General features: G+C 33.9%; 1 protein-coding gene across 2 annotated transcripts in view; it reads left to right on the top strand.

The window, feature by feature from the left end:
* The window catches only part of TMPRSS15 (transmembrane serine protease 15), a 128,788-nt gene that overhangs the window by 8,300 nt on the left and 100,476 nt on the right, over positions 1–20,012 (top strand). Inside the window, exons 4-7 of one of the 2 annotated variants that reach the window (XM_070252250.1) lie at positions 4,281–4,432; positions 7,101–7,145; positions 8,633–8,668; positions 15,371–15,502. In XM_070252250.1, the coding sequence (XP_070108351.1) occupies positions 4,281–4,432; positions 7,101–7,145; positions 8,633–8,668; positions 15,371–15,502 (365 nt within the window). The remainder of the gene's footprint in view (positions 1–4,280; positions 4,433–7,100; positions 7,146–8,632; positions 8,669–15,370; positions 15,503–20,012) is intronic. The other variant, XM_003364217.3, reaches the window with a different exon arrangement.

Genomic DNA, 20,012 nt, shown 5'->3' with positions numbered 1-20,012 from the left:
AGAAGTGAGTTTTTGAAAGATTCAATACAAAGGAAGCATGAAAATGTCGGTACAATAAATTACAAGTGGGTATTTTGGGAGACTGAGAAGAGAAGGATAGGAAAAGGAATTTAGAAGCAGGAAAGAGAAAAACAAGCAAACATTTATGTTTAAACAATCACATATAAAAAGATAGACTCCATTCACAGGAAAAAGTGGCAGACTCTTAACTCATTTTTAAAATTATTTTAATTTAAACTCCAATGGATAAAATCAGGAAACAGAAGTAAGTGAGTTCTCAATTAGATAACAATATCCTCACCAACTGTGAAAAATATATCTAAAAAAACTGATACCACATGAGTTTAATTATGTATATGGTCAATTTATAGCACTAAGCTCAGTCATTAACATATCTTTTCTTCCTTTTACAAATATTATTTAATGTCAACTCCTGACCCCCTGCTAAATTGTGTGTGTGTGTGCATGCATGTGAGTGTGTGTGTGTGTGTGTGTGTGTGTGTGTTTAGCCATTCTGCAGGACAAGCAAATGGTTTGCTCTCCTGGGAACACTTTGTTATTCTGCTTTGTGGAAAATGCTTTGACTCAGAGAGCATTTAGCGTTGATTCTTTTCATAAAATGCTGTTTACCCTTTGTGGCAATATGCAGCTCATTTTGCCCTTTGAGTACAGATGAGTCACAAAGTTAGGAAAGACTTTTGTTTGCTCAGCAACCCTAGAGGTTATCAATATCATTAAAGAAAATAAGAGATAAGAAACATTTTGATTTATGGCACACAGGCTCTCTGTACATTGATAGGATTTATCTGCTTAAAAAAAAAGCCTCAGATATTCTATTGGAACAAGCGCTTTGAGATGAAAATGGCCATTGTTTCCTTTTTTTTTTCCTAAAGGAAGAACGCTCATTTACCTTAGTAAATAAAATCAATTTCACAGCAACGATAGAGATCATAACCAAAGTACTAAAGTAACAGCTGAAGCTTTCTTATTAGGTGAAACACAAATGTTTATTATGGTTTTCCTGATTTGTACTATATATCTCTCTTATCTCAAAATTTACAGTGAATAAGAAAAAGAATTTTTAAAAATATAACCTTATGTGGATATAGGATATATAACCCTTGTCCTTGTAAAGTATAAATTATTAAATGCAATGTATAATTCACAACGAAGAGCTCATCTTTCCTACAAAGATGTTTTATGCCTGAGGATGAACTAATGCACTTACTTTCAACTCAGTGAAGGAAAATTCCAGATCTGTACTTTCTCTACCAAAAGTGCTCGACCTCTTCTACTCCCTAACTCAAATAAAATAAAAGTAAGCGTTCGGCCAAATTAAACATGCGGAAATTACTAAGAGCAAATGCAGATTTAATCAGAATTAAAAATATCTCGTGTGCAATTAAGGAAAAGGTGAAGATGTGGAATTGAAGACAGAAAAATTAATGGATACTGTTCACTCTCACTTTAACCATACTTAATCCTGTCCGTTTCACTACTTTGGGGAGGAGGGTTGTTAAGGAGACAAAATTAAGGGAGGAGGAAAAGAAGGAGAAAGAGAGGAAGAGGAAGAAGGAAAGAAAGAGAGAAAGAGTAAGAAAGGAGGAAGAGGGTGAGGAAGAAGAAGCGGAGGGAAGATTCTGTCTCTTGAAAGCATAGAGAGAATAAAATATTTTCCCTTTCCCTCAAAAATCCAACTAGCTATTTTCCTCATCTATTTGAATATAAAGTTGTGGTAACAATGCAAGATAATAAAAGCCTGGGGCTGCATATAGGTAAATGTGTTGTATTATCTTTCCTATTGACAAAGAGTTCAGAATGGTATTGACAGCCTTGGTGTTGGGGGTTTGGGGACAGGAACTACATGAAAACACCTTTGGCAGACAGAGGCTCTGGGTTTCGTCCCCACGTCTGACACTAATAAGCTGTATAACTCAAGGCAAAGTTACCTACATTACTCTGAGCCTCAATCTTCTCATTACTAAAATGACAATGCTAGCCAACATCAGATGCAAAATAGAGTAATCTCCCGCTTCTGCAGCTTGTGTTTAAATAAATATGGGGTGGGGCTTGGGAGTTATATGCCAGTTAGAGTTTTTTAAATTGCAATGAACACAACACATGACTAAAAGTGCCTTAAACAATATGTGTTTATCATCTGACATCACAAGAAATCTGGAGGCTTCAGCAGAGATTAATTTGGTGGTACAACTCTGACATAATCAGGAATTTAGGTGCTTTTCTTTTTTCACTATGCTAACTTTAGCTTGTCAACTGTAGCTTGTCTCATGGTCACATCTCAAAGATGGATGTGCCAGTTCCAGCAATCACGTGTGGACATAATAATGTTAAACAAAGAAGAATAATAGTCTACTACAGGCCTTTCTTTTGTTAGATATGGAAAAGTTTTCCAGAAGTTTCCCGTTAGTGTCCCCTCAGATTCCAGTGACCAGGGGCGGGTTATATGCCCATGAATAAAACCATCATTTACATGAGAAATGGTTGGAAGCCATCACTTTTCCTGAAAAAACAGAGTTACTCTCAAATAAAATTAGGAATTGGCCAGCATGGAAAAGTTAACAAATGCGAAAGAGTAGATATAAACAGTGTCTGTGACAAAATATATCTTTATCAAAGACAGCACGTGATTCCTTGTACAGGTAAGTTTGGGGAACCCTGAACTAAATCGTTATTAAGGAGCCTTCTCCTTTACAAAATTTGGTTACAATGATTTCAGCAAATGATTGGAAAGTTATAGATGCTAACATTTCAAAATAATTCAATAAAGATCAAGCAGGAAATTAGCATATCAGGGTATCCTGTTCGTTTAAAAAATGAAAAATCAGCTATATAGAAAGGAATCACCTGTTAAACTGTGAATCTGAATAGTGGCACAGACATTAAGAGGAATATCCTACCTAAAGGAGAGGCTGATCTACTACAATCTTTCAGGAATATTCTGATCCTATAATATAGACATAGAGGAAAAAAAAGAACATTTATTTTAGGTCCTATCAGAATAGTTATATGGACAGATAAATAAAGAATTCTTTTGGAGTTGATGAAGTCCTTCAAGAATCTCATTAACTTATAGAAATCACAAGGATATGAGTGTGACTTCCCAAATTTCAGAACCAGCAAACATAAAATTTAAGGATCCAAGTTTTCTCTGAGTACTCCCAGCTTACTGAGGGGTACAGAATGAAGGTCAGAGCCAGAGTTTTTCTCCCAAGAGATTGTATCCTAAGAGGATAGCGTGAGGCAAGTAGAAATGTAGGCAAGCGAGCAAAAATCTTTCAAGTATCCCTATTGGGCCAAAAATGTATTAATTTTTATGTTTCTTCAAACTGTGAACAGTGGCTGGCCCAGTGGGATAGTGGTTAGGTTCCTGTGCTCTGCTTCAGAGGCCTGGGGTTTGCAGGTTTGGATCCTGGGCGCAGACCTAGCACGACTTGTCAAGCCATGCTGTGGTAGCATCCCACATAAAATAAAGGAAGACTGGCACAGATGTTAGCTCAACAACAATCTTCCTCACAAAAAAGAAAAAGAAAAAACCCTGAAAAAACCACCAATGAAGAAAATTTTTTAAATGCATGTTTCAGAGCAGGGAATAAGTAAAAGGGAAGATGATTCAGGCCGTATCTTTGAACTCTAATGCTGTGGTCAGAGATCCGAACTCTCAACCATGGTATTGAATACCCCTGAGTCCCAAATAATCTCAGGGATGCTTGTCTTCTTTCTATACCTTTAAATCAGGGCATATTTTGAAATTTTATATTAAAAATAGAGAAGAAACGTAGATATAGATCAATTGCTATCAGGCCTTCATAAACTATACAGAAAAATTTTCTTTGAAATCAGTAAAACTGTCTTCCTGCTTAGAAGTCCTCTGTGAAAAACAACAAATCTATACTCTTAATTCTCTCAAACAGTAAAATAAAAATAAATACCATGATACCACGTGGTTATGTTTAATTTGACACAAGTGACATTGGGGAACAGCCTGGCCTAGGGATTAGTGTGTTAATGTGGAACTCAGAAAACTCAGATTCCAATTCTAGATTTGTCTTTGTGTTCTCGGAAAAACATTTAGTCTTTCAATTACTTTTTCTTCGCCTATAAAATAAAGATAATATTTGACATAACCTAACTTGCACAGTAGTAATGAGGATTAACAAGGTGATAACTGTAGAGAATTTCAAAGACATCTTACATGAATTGAGCACAAGTCATTTGAACAAGACTGATTTTTTCCTCTTATATCATCTTTTGCTCTGCAGAAATGGCAGCATTACAGTCATATTTGACCTTTTCTTTGCCCAGTGGGTGTCAGATGAAAATGTAAAAGAAGAAATGATTCAAGGCATTGAAGCAAATAAATCCAGCCAACTGGTCACTTTCCATATTGATTTGAACAGCATTGATATCACAGGTATCTGTGAACATTATTTAATTTCTTTGAATCATTAAGCTATGAAATTAAAATTTGAGCTATATACCAGGAAAGCAGTGGGATCACTCTTGACTTTAGGAACATGTCTTACTGCCTGAGGTAACACATTTACATGAAAAACGTGAAATACCAAGAAGCTGTATTTGAAGAAAAATACCAAAGAGAAAAATTTTGTAAAATATCAAATAGCAAAAAAGTTCTGAAAATACTGGCATGCATAAATGTTTGTGGGTCTTACACATTCTTGGCATTGGTCAAGCACACTCTGATTTTTCAGGTATCCTCCATCAGAAAGTGACTCTCTTTTCTTTCTGATAGAGTCATAGACATTATTAGATTAGAGTCAAACATCCAGTCTCTAATTGAGAAATTAAAAGAAGAAGAGGAAGAAAAACCAGGAGTCAATGAGTTTGATTCATCCTGATTACTTATTTATAGAGTAAAACTTTATTCTTAAAATGATAAATAATTTTAAGGTAAGAATAAATCAAAAGGGAAAGAGATACAGGGTATCAAAAGTAATAGTGGGACAATGTCTATCAATGCTTAGATTATTCTAAATTTTCCATTCTAGTCACCCCCCATTCAATTTAATTCAATAAATATTTACTCTCTGTGCTTATTTTGGTTGAGAACAATAATAATTTTCCAGATCCACAATCCCTCATGTATCATCCTTGGGGACATTTATGTTTTGGAATTTAGAAATCTTTGGATGCTAGAAAGCTAATCAAGATATCAATATCCACATCAAGCGCAATAAAGCCAAACCCCTAGTGCCCTAATGCCAGGTCAAACAGTTCTGTTACAGAATGAGATCAGTCAGACCAGGTTTGCCTCTAAGTCAAATAAATAAAGCATATGGAAGTGTCTTGTTTTGTTTTTTGATTTTGTAGTAGTAGATAGGAAACTGTGGACCTCTCATTGCTTTTGTTTACAGCAATGGTTCATCAAGCAGTTTTCTCTTTCATTAAGTCTCCTGTATATCCCATCATACCAGTTCAGTGAGAAGACAGCTGACGTTCTTGGTGCCTCCTCTACTGACAGTTGGGTCCCCTCTGGCACAGCTGACAAGCAGAGACTGTTTGTTTTGGATCTTTGTCTGATTCAGAAGAGCTGAAAACTACTAGTAACTCGTATTAACTAGAATAGATGTTCTACCACCAACACATTTACTCCTTACATCAATCTTATTACGAGATATCTTTACTACCCCCATTTTATGGTGAGACCAATGCACAAATAATACTGGTAAATTGTCTTAAATCACACAGCTATTTAGAATTGGGTCAAGGGTTGTGACGCAGGTGGTCTGACTCTGTTGTCTGTGCTATTAACCATTATACGACAATTTGTTTCCAATGGTTTTGTCTTTGAGTAATATTGATTGATTTGTTTTCAATAGTCAATTTTCTTCCAGAAAGTTGACTTCTTGCTCTCTTTATTTGAATATGCATCAGTTCCCGAAGGTCTGTTATGGCATATGAACTGACAGGGGTACTGAAAATTATTTTCATGACTCCCTAAAATTGGGCTATTTTGGGGAGGGAAGTTTGTGGTTTTAAAAATAATTTACTTATTTAATAAAACCATATCCTTTGAGTTAACTTAGAATAAGAGTCATGAATGCAATAAACTTTAACACAACATCAACTCGAGAATATGCTCCATAAGTTGAAGTTACATTTAATTTGTTGAACTATTTTAAAACACATTTACAAACATGATACTGAGATTAATTTTAGGTATTTAACATTCACTTGTATCATGTGAATTTTCAGATTTATAACATTTTAAAATTGGTTAAGAATTTCATAAACACCTTGGATTTTTGTATAGTACACTGTCAAATCAAACACAATACAAATTTAAAATATCTTTATGAAAAAATATTACTAACCTTATTTTGTTATCTTCTTCATTAATAGTCTACCATATATCATTTATGAAATTGCTATAGATCTCGTAGGAACTAGACAATGTAGAAATGAAGAAATACTGAAATAACCAAGTTAGTAGAAAAGAATGTACTTGTTAGCCTACTTACCATAAATACAATTTTGAATAAAAACAAATTCACTAGATGAAGGCTCTTCATAAGATGTGCTTTTGTTTACTTTATATCTTGCATAGTTGGGTCATTATATTTTTAAAACTATTGAACATGTTAAATGTTGAGGAAAATAGCCAGTTTTTAATCTTTTATAAAAAGCCCTTTCGACTTAAACAGTACTTAATTCCCAGTAGATATTATTATGTGCAAGATTATTTTGACATCTTGCATATATTTCAGTGTAAAACCATTGGTTCTAGGTCTGATGAGATCTGGTATGTGACGTTACATTAGTTGTCTTAAATATAAATTATTCTATATAACAATGATAAATAAATATCTTTCTTAAATGGGTAAAATAAAGCAAAGCAAACTTTTTGTATAGGTAAATTATATAGGGTGGATATACATAATCTGGAAATTCATGAAATGTATCACAATCAAACAATAATAGACCATTCGGCATGAAATGGGATACAACATGAATTCTAAAGGGTCAGATGCACTTTGAGTATTCAAACTGCACTTAATGTTTTGTAAAATACTAGTTTATTTTACAAGCCCAAGCTTCAAATGAATTTTGCTTTATTCCAGCATCTTCGGAGAATTCCTCTACAGTAATCCCTGCAAAAACTTCAGGTCAGTACATACAGAATTTTTGAAAATATAACTTGGTGACCATCAAACTCCATGATGTTAGGGAAGAATTCATTTTTTCTGATAGCTCTTTCTGATACATTTATTCTTCATATTGAAATGTAAAATGCATATATTTGGTTAGGAATAATGAAGTTCATAATATTGCAGAGTTCATAATGCCTAATTACATATGAAATGTATATCCAATGTTCCTTTCATATTTTAAATTCTATACAGCATGTATACATGCATGATGTGAGAGTGTGTGTGTGTGAGCCCAAAATATGGTTCTGATCATGCAGCCTAGGAGATGACATTATGACATTTGTAAGGTCACTAGAATGAGGAAAAGGCTATTTAAAAGATAAGCAAATGATAACTTTCAAAATGTATCACTCTCTTTGGAAAGGAGAATCTGACTTAATGTTAACTTTGCTCTATTCCAGCATTTTCTTCACCCCATCTTTCTAACTACAATTGGTTGCTACTGCTCATAAGATTACAACTTCTCTTTGTCTTATCAAGATCATACTACTATCAAAAGAGTTTGTTTGGGGAAATTATCAATAATTTTTTGATAATTTATCAAAAGTTTTCAATAATTTTCTGTTGTAGAAAAATAATTTAAATTGAAGTCAGAAGATCTGAATTAATCCTGGTTTTGCCAACCACCAGAATCACTTCTCTTTACCCCTCTGGGCACTTCTCTTTACCCCTGTGAAAATCTGCTTCCCATAAATTGTAAATAATAAAATTTTTATGAATATTTCAAAAGTCATCCCAAATATCAAATTTATATATAAATGATTTTAAGTGCAAATTGTTATAAAACTATAAAGATATTACTTTTGGTATTATAATCCTGACCATTTTTATCATATTTGAAAGATCTATTTTTTTTTAAGTATCTTCTTGGGCCGGGTACTACATTTTTCAAACATTACCTCATTTAATTCTCAGAAAGATGCTGCAGAGAGATACTGCAGATGCTGCTTTCTTTTTCCACTTAAAAAGAAATAAGTAATAGGCAATGTGTCCAAACTCACACAGCTATTCAGTGGCAAACTCAGGAATTACAAGCAATTCCTTTAGACTCCAAAGTTCATGATCTAAGTAGATCCCAAGCTTCTATTTCAAATCATGTCAGATTAACCTAGCACATTTAAGTCTATAGTCATTATGAAATCAATGAATCCTTTTGTTTAGTTATTGATCATCAAAAAACGTCATCTTCTTTAACTAAAAAAGCAAATGATGACAAAAATCTAAAAACCTCTGCATTACAATTCTGAAAATCAACAAAAACATAAAAGATTTATCCTTGGATCCAGATACAAATGACATATTCTTAAGTTTATAGATACTAATGATTCACAGTAAATTAAAAAATTCTCTAAGGTTAAACATTAAACAGAAGGAATATACAATAAATTCATAATAATCAGTTTAAAATGTAATAATCATCTTAATGTCATTTATTTTTACAGACAAGCTAACAACCAACAGTCCTACTGCAAATCCAGGTCAGTTTTAATAATAGCATTTGTATCATTTTTAAAAAGTTTTCACTTATATTTCATTTTAGGCTCCTGAGAATTCTCTGATAACATAGCAGTTAATATTACTCCTATTTTATAGATAAGAAAATTAGAGCATAAAAGTTTGCAGTTTTAACTTAAACTTTCACCAAAAGTGAACAATGTATTTGATACTAATGATTGGATTATCTGACCTCACTCCAGTCCTCTGTCTATTGGAACTTTGATTATTATCTGCTGCTAAGAATCCACAAAGAGAATCAAAATGTTTTCCAGAAGGGATGCAGTTTTCATCAGATGTGAGGGATTTCCTCTTTGATTTTTCTCTCTCCATGCAAGTTAGACATGCTTGCTCTCTCCTCTTAACATGGTGCTGGTGGTCAAACCAGTAATGTAGCAAAGTAGCCTTGGATTCATCCATTCAACAACTTTTCATTAAGTCCCTACTTTGTGCCAACTCCTGGTATATATCTTTGATGTACAATTTCTCTGGATTCCTAGTAATTGTCCACTGTGCTTCTGTCTATCTGCTGGTCAACCAAAGTGCCTTCTCTGGTCCTAACTTAATCTTCATGTTGAATGACCTGGGTGTGCCTCATCTCTTCAGGTAAATTCAATAAAGCCCATATTGCATAAATCTTCAGCTCTTAATACTTCCGTTTTTATGTGTTTAGGGTTTACATCAAATATTATAAACATACCAGGAAAAAGCATTTGTGGAATTATAAATGTCCTTCTGGGTAAGACTTCATAACTCTTGGACAAAATAGTTGGTGTAATGTTTGAAAAACAAAGTGATACATGAATCATTAATTAAAATGCATTGTGAAACAAGCCATGACACCTCTAAATCATAAAGGTCTTTTTGGTGGGATAAGACAGCCTGGGTTGTATATGGTTATATCCACGTGGCAGCACAACATACAGAAAAATAAAACTGCTGTTCAGCCCATAGTCCCTTCTCCAATGTGGAAAACTATTTACAGGATCTAAAATCACCTTTCAACACACCCTCAGAAAATGCTTGTAGGATTGATAGCGGCTAATACCTTTAATCTAAAAATAAATCGAAACAGGAATTTTAATATATTTTTGAGAAATTTACTTCTCTAACTTTGAAAGTCAGCAAAAAATATCAAATTAGTGTCCTGTTTTCTATTCGTCTGTCTGTTTATTGATTCATTGAGTGATTCATATAACCCACAGTTATTGAGGATCTCTGAGGTGTATAAAATGTCCTAAGAGAAAAATGTGGAATGACTTAGGGGGAAAAATCAATGTTAAAGCAAGAAATCCTTGGACTTAAAACAAGTATTTTTCCTTTATTATCCTGAAGACAAATGTGTCAAAAACATACAGAAATGGATGAACCATATGCCCTATTTCCTTTGGCCATAGGAGATGGTGAATGAGGGGACAGAAAGCATAGGGTAATATTCCACCCATGCTTATCTCTGCTTGGGAGTGAAGCAGAAATCTCCTTTGCTACATGGAAACTATAGGAATGAGATCAGTATATATTTAGCCTCACCTTTCACACGCTGATATCCAAAGTGAAGACCAAAAAGTTACATACAATTCACAATCATTGAAAAGGCATGAGTCTATCCACCATTAACTAATTCCACTGATGACTCAGTATGCAGTGTGTGGTAAGCTAACCACTCTTTTTAAACTTTATATTTCTTGTCCGAAAGATAAATATTAAAAGTATATCTTAGAGAGCGGTCATGAGAATTAAAAGAGAAATAATGTAGATACCACTGTATTGTCTCAATTCATGACTGGCATGAAGAAGAAATAACAACCAATGTTCAGTCCCTTCTCCCTTTCTCCTTCTTACTTAGCCAGGAAAAAAAAGTTATTGAATACTTTTTTAGAAAAGATTTTTCAAAAATTAAACTAAGGTTAAAACAAGAAAATGGTACTTGGTAATGCTCATTTTAATCTGATCATTTACTTGACAAAAAAACTCCACTTCTGAAGCTTTCCTGTTATTGGAGATTGTACTGAATAAACTTAAGCAGTCCTCAAAGAATTATGATAAGGCAAGTAAGTGGCAAGATATTATATTCCCTCTTTCCATGCGTTACATGAGTCCCCAATCATCCTTCCTATTTTTCCCTCTCATACAGCAAGATACTATAGATTTATGGAGAGGAACGAGGCAATTAAACTTGAAAACTGCAGTTTCCAAGCAGTAATTTATTATGAATATGCCTTTCAGGGATGTTAAGTTTATTCTCATTTTTATATGCCTAGAAGAAAGAGTTTGAGAAAAATCAACAAATGCATGCATCATATACCTGGCATTAGTACTATTATAAATTCTGCCGAAGAGGATTTTTGTATGATAGTGGGTACAAAGCTCATGAGGATTGTGTTCTATTGTTCAACTGCATTTGTTGCCAATTACCGTAAAGTTTTACTAGTCCATTTGGAACCCTAGAGGAGAGAGATGGGAACTGAGGTCGCCTTATGCTGATTGATTTCTTGGCTACTACAGAGTGCCTAGAGGGGCTGTTTTGGGCAATTGCTCACATGCTTGAAGTGTTTCTAGAATACAGTTTGTTCTAGCCCTTTGTTGCTTACTGTGTAGGCAATGACTGCAGAAAAACAAAAGTTTCACTATCATGGGCTTTCTCAACCTCGTACAAAACGCAATCATGCTACAATTCCTCTATGTGGAGGGGTTTGGGGATTGAAGAGAAAGCATTGGCTGATTTAATGAAGAACATAAAATTGGGTCAAGAGAAGTAAAGGCAGAATTATTCTTCTCAATTGAATTGTCCCAGGACTAAAACGCAGAGACTTTACTCAACCCCAAATATATTGTGACTTTAAGCATTTTTTTTCTCTACCTTTGAGACATCAACATGTATATATTGCTGAATGCCCTCCACTAATTTAAGCCATTCCTACACACATGATATCAGAACTACGAAAGCATCTTTCCACTGTAATTTCATTTGGATTGACCAGCCATAGTCTTACTAAGGGATTAAATTTGTTCTATCAAAGTAGATGATAATTTCCGTAGTGTGATGGCTATTTTTCCAGTACAGTGTAGTGACATGAACTTGGTCTCTAAAGGCAGGCATTCATGGATTCAGATTCTACTTCACTACTAAGTAAGCTATAAGGATCTTGGCTTAATTTGTCTCAAACAGCGTTGGCTATCAAGAATTATTATTCCCATTTAAATAATACCGAAAATAAAAATCTAAGATTTTCAAAATATGATTTTCCAATTATTATCTTGTCAGTGACACTTCTTGTAACCAGCTTGGAAGAAAAAAATATAATGGATTTCAGTCTTTATATCCTCCACAATGTCTAGCACAAAGTAGGCACAGGAAGTTCCTTATCCTGAATCACTGGAAATTGCTCAGATTTTAGATCTTTCTGAAGTAATCACATTTGAGTTTATACTGAATATTTTATGATATGAATATAAATGGATAATTAAAAATTTCCATTTGCAGAATTCCAAATACTACTAATTACTAGTGGGCTTTCATAATATGAAAAAAATTAATATACTAAAGATAAAATACCATATAGATATAAAAATGTGTTCTTTTTCCCACACAAGATAACAGTAACTAATATTCAGACAATTCTATCAGCTTCTAATAAACAGAATTAATTATTATTCTCTTGGTGTGCATTTCTTTAAATAGAATTTCTCAACTCCTTCCCTCAAAATTCTCTATTGAGGAGTACAGTACAGACTTCTCAGAAACTGAGATATACCAGAGAAGAAATTAAAGAATAAGAAGGAAGACAAATTAGTCCACAAGTCGAAGAACCTCTAGTTTTGAGAATGAAAAGTCATTTTGAAACCTGGTATCTGGCTAATTTCTGTAACAGTTAATGTTTAAATGAATGGTTTTGTTGTAAAATATCATCATAAATGTGTATGTAATGAGATGAGGGAGAGACAGAACACTCAGTAAAAATATAATCTGATAAAATCCTAACATGCACTACCCTTATATAACAATTATATTTATATTTTCCATGTTAGTTTTAATTTGAGGAATTTCTCTTTCTTCGTAAACCAAGACAGCTGAAGAGTGTTTATGAAACAGAATCTGGAGAGACAGAGAGTATAACTCAAACTATAGTACCTAATATTTCCCCCTGTAAATCAAAATATTCAAACTAGAGTGATTTTCTAATCCCACCATCCATTCTTCTTGTAATCACTATTGTTACTAATGACAATTAATAATTCAATGGCCATTCCAAAATTGTAGATATCATTTTTAGTCCCACTTCTCCACCTCTCTTTGATCAGGAGCACATTAGGTTACTAAAGCTCATTAATTCTACTTGTAAAAAAGCAATCGAGTCCATGCCTCATCTCCTCTGCTAGTGCAAGAGTTCCAACCCTCATCAACTTTCACCTTGACCATTGAAACATCTTCTCAACTGGTCTCCTCTCTCCACATAATTCTTCACATGGTCCCAGAATTGTCTTGAAACATAGACTGGTCATATCATACACATACATAAGAACTTTCAGTCTAATTGCCTGCAGAAAAAATATTTCTAATATTTTACAAAGGAAAACATGTCCTCCAGGGTTTGGAACCAAACTCTCTTCCTGCTATGGTTTCTGCAAACATACTGCCATCAAGAAAGTTAGACTCATCTGTTTTCCGTATATTAGTGTGCTCTTGTCACATCACCATGTTTATATTCTATATACCTCTCTTCCCAGTGCATTTCTAGGCATCCTTCAAAATCTAGTTTATGTGAAGATATTTTCAACTCCTGCCTCAGAAGGAAATGAACTGCCTAATCCTTGGCATTCCCATAGCACTTTTTATACCCTTTCTTTAAAAATAATTAGTGGTAAACCAGTCTCCCACTAAACTCCAAGCTCCAATCTCCATAAGAATAGACACTCTGTCTTACTCATTTGTTTATCTCCATCTCTTAAATATGCGTGATACAAATAAGATCACAATAATTACTTGTGGAGAGAATGAATGATATTAATGAGGTTAAGGATCCCATGTGGTGTCACTTACCAGTGTGGTTTTAAGGTTCAACCTATAGAGTTCAATAGGCAACAGACAGAAAGGTGAAGCTTCAGGAAATAAAGTTCCCATGGGAAGCATCAGGAGCACCAAAATTATACATCTTCTTAGCTATATCCCATAATCTATTCTTTCAAACGCTGAATACTTAAGATTCTATTGATTACTGTAAAATAGACACAGAGTTTCTAGAATAATACTATTTTTTAAATGTATTTATTTATTAAACATTTATGAAATATCATCGACATTATGTCTTTCGTGGAGCAGGGACTCAATGATTAAGTACTCTCTTGATGAGTATCTCATATATATATATCAACAATTATAATACGCATTTGGGTTTATTCAATACCATTTTTATCATTCTTTTTTTATTCTCTTAAATGGAGGTCTTCTTTGATTTGGGAATGGCTGTAATCTTTATCCTGTCCTATTTTAGATGTTAGATATCCATATATTTCCCAAGAATTTATATCCATTTTAATTAGAGCTGATTACAAAAGTCTCATTTAGTTGTATATATACCCAGCAACCCTGTCTATACACGTTCCTAATTAAGTATTGCCTTAGTTGATTCATTGACACAAGCACTTTTATTTTCTCTGTTAATTTCGTGGAGCATGAGAAATTTCAGAATCAGATATATTTTTAAAACCCAGCAGATGGCAGTGCAGTGCTGGTTTTAAGATTAAGAACAATAACAACAAAATGCTATTGAGCTTAACGATTTTTTCAAAAACTTTAAACCATCATTGTTATTCTAATCGCAGACAAAAATATTCAAATAAAAATATTTGAAAGTTAAAAAGGTATGTCTTTATCTAGTTGGCATATAAGAATATCTTAATTTTAGAATGGCACCTAAAATTTCTAAGTTATTTTCCAGAAGTAAACTGTGTTTCTTGGTGCATCTCTATACTTAGATATGTGAAAGAGGAGCAGTGAAGGACAGAACAGGCTGAGTGGTGCAAATTGATCAGATCCTGGCCAGAGTACAATTCAGAATCCTTCCAGGGTGTGTTTACATCTTTCCCGCTAAGAACCTCTGACCCAAGAAGCAAAGAGATATTGAACGGAACAGCCATTGCGTTTCTCCACTGCTCAATATAGCGATGTGCTGGAGATTTTAAGTGTTTTCCTTTACTATAAAATGGCTTTCGTTAACAAACTTTGCTCTGCAGAATGCAAAGCTTGATTTTAGTCACTATATTTTCAACTAATATGTTTATAAGTTAATGAAGTGGCTACTAGATACTGCAGATGACGGGATAAACCCTCCAATATATTGCCCCATATGACACATACAGCAGCCCCAGGAGGTGTAAGCATTGGGGGATAAATGGCCAAACTGTAGTATTGACTTATCAAGATGGAAATAAAATAAATATTCCTATTGAATATCTATGAGGAAATATATATCTTCTTTTTCAAAACTTAAAATTCTACATTTTTACAAGTGATTGATTCATCAAATGAAATAGCTATTTCTATCAGAAATTGAAATATATGCTTATAAGTAAGGACTAAATGACAAAAAATACATAATAAATATTCAAGCATTGTACATATCTCATTGGTTGGAAATTAAATCTACTATGCAGCAAACTTATAAAGTCAATCTTTTTCTCAAAAGGAAACATCTCAGTAGAGTGCCTGCCTGGTTCAAGGCTTTGTGCTGATGCTCTAAAGTGTGTTGCAATTGATTTATTTTGTGATGGAGAATTAAACTGTCCAGATGGTTCCGATGAAGATAATAAAATCTGTGGTAAGTAACGTCCTCCCTCACTCTTTCTCTCCTCTCTACTTTTCATCTTCCCTGTCTCTGTACACACACACACACATACACACACACACATGCACACACACATGCACACACACCCCTCAGATACCAGAAACTACTGGAGAATGAAGTATCCCAATAGCCACGATCATAATTTAATACAAAATTTAAAAAATAATTATATTAATGTTTTCCTTAACTTTATTATACAATATTAAATATGAATTAATTACTCAGAATTCCATTTGATGACTATAGAAAGGATGCTGTGATTAACAATGTCTGCCATGAGTGGGGGAAGAGAGTGGCATTATTTTTCATCCCTTATTAAACTACTCAAACCATTAGGAATTTGAATTTGAATGCTTTTTCATTTTTTTTGCCATCATATTGTAATATCAGTCTTTTTTTTTTGGCTATTTTAATGATTCCTAACTCAGTAAGCATCACTCCTTAATTTTTACAGTTGCTTTTATTTGCCTTTTGGGAGAGAAACAACAGATAACAAATGTACTGGAGTTGTAGTTCTGTGAATAATGGAAACCAGTTTTGAATAAGATCTTAATGTCTGATGAATAAAACACCATATTTTGTTTGTAAATTTTAGCATCTGTTTTGAGTGTTAATAATAACTTTACCATTGTTATTATTATTATTAGTTAACACTTAAGTAGTACTTACTATATGCCGAGTATGGCTCCAAGTGCTTTAAACATATTTGTTCTTTGACCTATTTCTTCATTTTTAGCTTGGTAACATATATATGAAATATTATCACATAATTATGCATAAATATACATTGATAAGTAATATGAAGAACTATTTGAATAATTCTAACCTATTATAATCTGTTCTTTAAAAATTAAACAGAAAGCATGAATTGAACAACTTTTTGGTGTGTTTTAGGATAGGCTTTGACCATGAGCACAATTGGTTCCTGAAATGTGTAAAGGCTGTAGTTACAATTTGCTTCACTTTGCTTTTCTATTATTTGTTGCACTTTGCCCTTCTTGCTTGATATTAATTGATAATGAATGCTCCAATAACAACCAGAGATTAAAAAGTTGCCTATCCACTCCGTACATACTTTAAAAGACAGGCACTTGGTCTCTTTCCCAGTACCAACTCAAAAACGGCAACTCGACTAAAGAGGCTTCTATTAAGCAATCCCAATTCAAATGTTCTTTGATAAAATGCAAACCTTCAAAATTTAACTATATACTTTGAAGTGCACTCAGAGCATATTGGAAGAAAGTGCAGGCTACAGATATTTTTTAATCTATTTTATATAACTAAGTTACTCAAAGGAGAAGAAAGCCACATTCTTTTTTGCTGTGGTTTTCAGGCAGTTTCCAAACCCTTTTCAGGGAGAATATGATACAAGTGTGCCATCAAGAGGTAACAGAAGTGATGTTGATCTATGCTTCAAAAATAACAACATATGTCAAAGTTAGACATGCAGCTTTAAGTCTATATCATGATCAATAATCTTAAAGGCAGGGAAATATATGAGTTGAATAATCAAAAAATGTACTATACCTATTATTTGGTCTATACTGTCATGGAGTTAATAATTTTCATGATAAATTAATATCAGTGCATATAAGAAAATAACCATAGAAGTATCATATAAGTGTGACAACTTGCCCTAAGATAAGTTGTAAGGCCATGAATTATTTTTCTGAGCCACTATAAACTCATGACCTAAGCCTCAGTATTAGAACTGAATTAATTCTCTAAGTTTACCTTAAAGACGTAATCAAACTGCATTATTACTTTTTAATATTATGCAGGTTTTGTGTTCATTGAACCTTAGTATCAACTGGTCATCTAGCTTTCTTAGTGTCAATATGTCACTAACTTTCTTAAGCCTCTCGATCCTCATTTTTCCATTTTTCTTTACTCTCTTCATTATTTGTATTTTAAAGTTAACATTGTATCTATTTTGGAAAATAAATTTAAAGCCTTGTGGAATAAGGAAGTAAACAAATCAATTACTCTGCCCATCATTTAATCATTAATAATGAGGAGCCCAAAAGCCAAGTGCACTTGTCAGCACCAACTCGAACTTGTAATAGCATAATTTCTATATGAAAGCCCTTGTCCATCAATCTACATTCACAGAAAAATTAACTTAGAATTCTCTCTATATGAAATTGACCTTTGTGCTCTCTTTTTTCTCCAGCTGTGAGCTCTAATTCTAGTTTGTGTTATTAATAGAGTCATTAATGTTGACTTCCTCACACAGCTTCCTTTTTTAGTCTTTACTTATTTAGGTTTGCACAACTTATAGCTGACTATAGCTGAACCAGAAATTTCTTTAAATTGTTTTTCTCTTCTGATTAGAATTGCATCAGCAAGAAAGTTTACTTTTTAGCTGACCTATGAGAAAAAAAGATGCTGACTCACACCTTTAGGGCAATGTTCAGGCCTATTTAGAAGTTGGCAAGTGTCTCCATAGGTTGCTTGCATGCCTCGTGTACGTGCAATATACCTGGATAGATGGGCATAGACTATGTTTGATGTATATATCTGGAGAATTCAATGCTGTGAGCAAACACACAGCTGGTAAAAAGAGCCAGCGGAGGGAGCTCTCAGTGGGTCCTCAGAAGACCCTTATGAATCACATCCTACTACAGGCAACATTTTGGATAGGGCAATAGAATGTCTGGTATTATTTGACAGGCTCATTTATCTCTCTCTCAGAATTTCTTCTGATGCTGCACTGGAAAATACTGTGCAGTCTACAAAGTTATAATCCTGGACACCCAGTAATCCTACTCATCCATGGCTGGGTTGTATGTGTTTTTCAGAAAGGCTATTCTGCCTCATTGTCTTATGTAAAATTGGGTTCTCCAGAAACATCCTGAAATTAAGTAAAAGAATGTATGAGAAAGCCCCTAGAACAAGCCTATGTTTTTAAATATTATATTTTGGCATTCTGAACCTTGTTATTGTGAGTAGTTCAATACCATTATAATTTTATTTTAGATTTCTTTAGAAGTATTCTTCTTAATCTTTACTTGCTTGCAGGAATTCACCAAAGGCCCTTTAGAGTAGAGCTAGACCTGTAGATTATCCGTTCTGACAAAAACTCAACAACTTCATAGAAAACTAGACAGGCAAACTGATTATATTCTTTAGGACAGGCTAAATACTACAATAAACAACCTTAGTAATAGAAGACAATAAGAGTTTATTTATGTCACAATCCAAAAAAGATGACAAGGGGCTGTGATCTCTGTAGGCATTTGGGATACCTGCTACTTCCCCACCGTCCCTTCTTTCCCCAGTGTCCTCCACTGGATTCTTTGCAACCTACTGACAGAGAAGAAAAGAATGTTACGGAAGATCTTTTTAGAAATCATATCTGGAAATAAACACAATCACTTCCTTAATAGTTTATTGACTGTACTCAGTCACAGGGCCCCACTTTGGGAAGTGCATTCTAGTTATGTGCCTAGGAAGGGACCAAAAAAGGGTATGGGAAACATGCAACAGTCTCTGCCACCAGGGACATAACTCAGCTCTTTGGAGAATTATGGCTCCTGCTGTGCAGCACAAAGCTGTCCATACCTTTCCCCCGAAATGTAGTGAATGGATGTGAAGAATTACTAAAATGTGATCAGCTTTGCAAATAGATTTTACAAATTCTTCAACCAGTCTTGTTTTGTTCTCTTTTTTACTCCATCTTTTTTTGCTTCCTCCTGTTGGTTGTGGAATGCTACTGCAAACGTGATTTATATTCTAATTTTAAGAATGCTGAAATTCTTTTTAAATTTCTTGCTTCTTCTTTCGTTTACAATCTCCTCCTCCACTTCTCAGCTCAAACAGTGGATGATGTCATCATGGTAGTTCTATATATTGTGGTATTAGGAAGCGTAACCCAGTATACTCTGGAGTAAGACCTGACTTTGAACTGTCACTTATAAGCTGGGAGAACTTATGCTAGTTACTTAACCTCTCTGTGCCTCAGTTTCCCCACCTGTAATTTCATAAGGTTGTTGTGAAGATTACATTAATATATATATAATGACTTTAGAACAATGGCTAGCACACAGTAAACACTCGATCAATGCTAGCACTTACATTTTAGGGCTGGTAGGCTTGATTGCTCTACCTCAGTAAATATAAACTATTGTCCGCGGCCATACCACCCAGAATGCGTCTGATGTTGTCTCATCTAAATACAAACTATTTACTATAACAATGGATTTTCTTGCACTGCTTGTAATCTTGGAGTCCATGTGTTTCTTGATAGACTGCGACTAAAAGTCTCTGTATATCACATAAAATACAAGCAGATACTATTCTTACTTTTATGGTCATTGACGCGAAGAGATTAATTGTCCCATACATTTGGCAGAGTTTGTGTTGGGCAGAGTTGACAGTGAAGAAGGAGATTTTCTTTGCCATTTAGAAAATTATTTAGCGCTGCATTAAAAAGTCACATATTTTACTATTTATCTTCAAATCATACAAATTAGCCTTAACT

Source organism: Equus caballus, chromosome 26 (assembly GCF_041296265.1).
Source record: "Equus caballus isolate H_3958 breed thoroughbred chromosome 26, TB-T2T, whole genome shotgun sequence".
NCBI lineage: Eukaryota > Metazoa > Chordata > Mammalia > Perissodactyla > Equidae > Equus > Equus caballus.
This window is presented reverse-complemented; position numbering and strand designations above follow the sequence as displayed.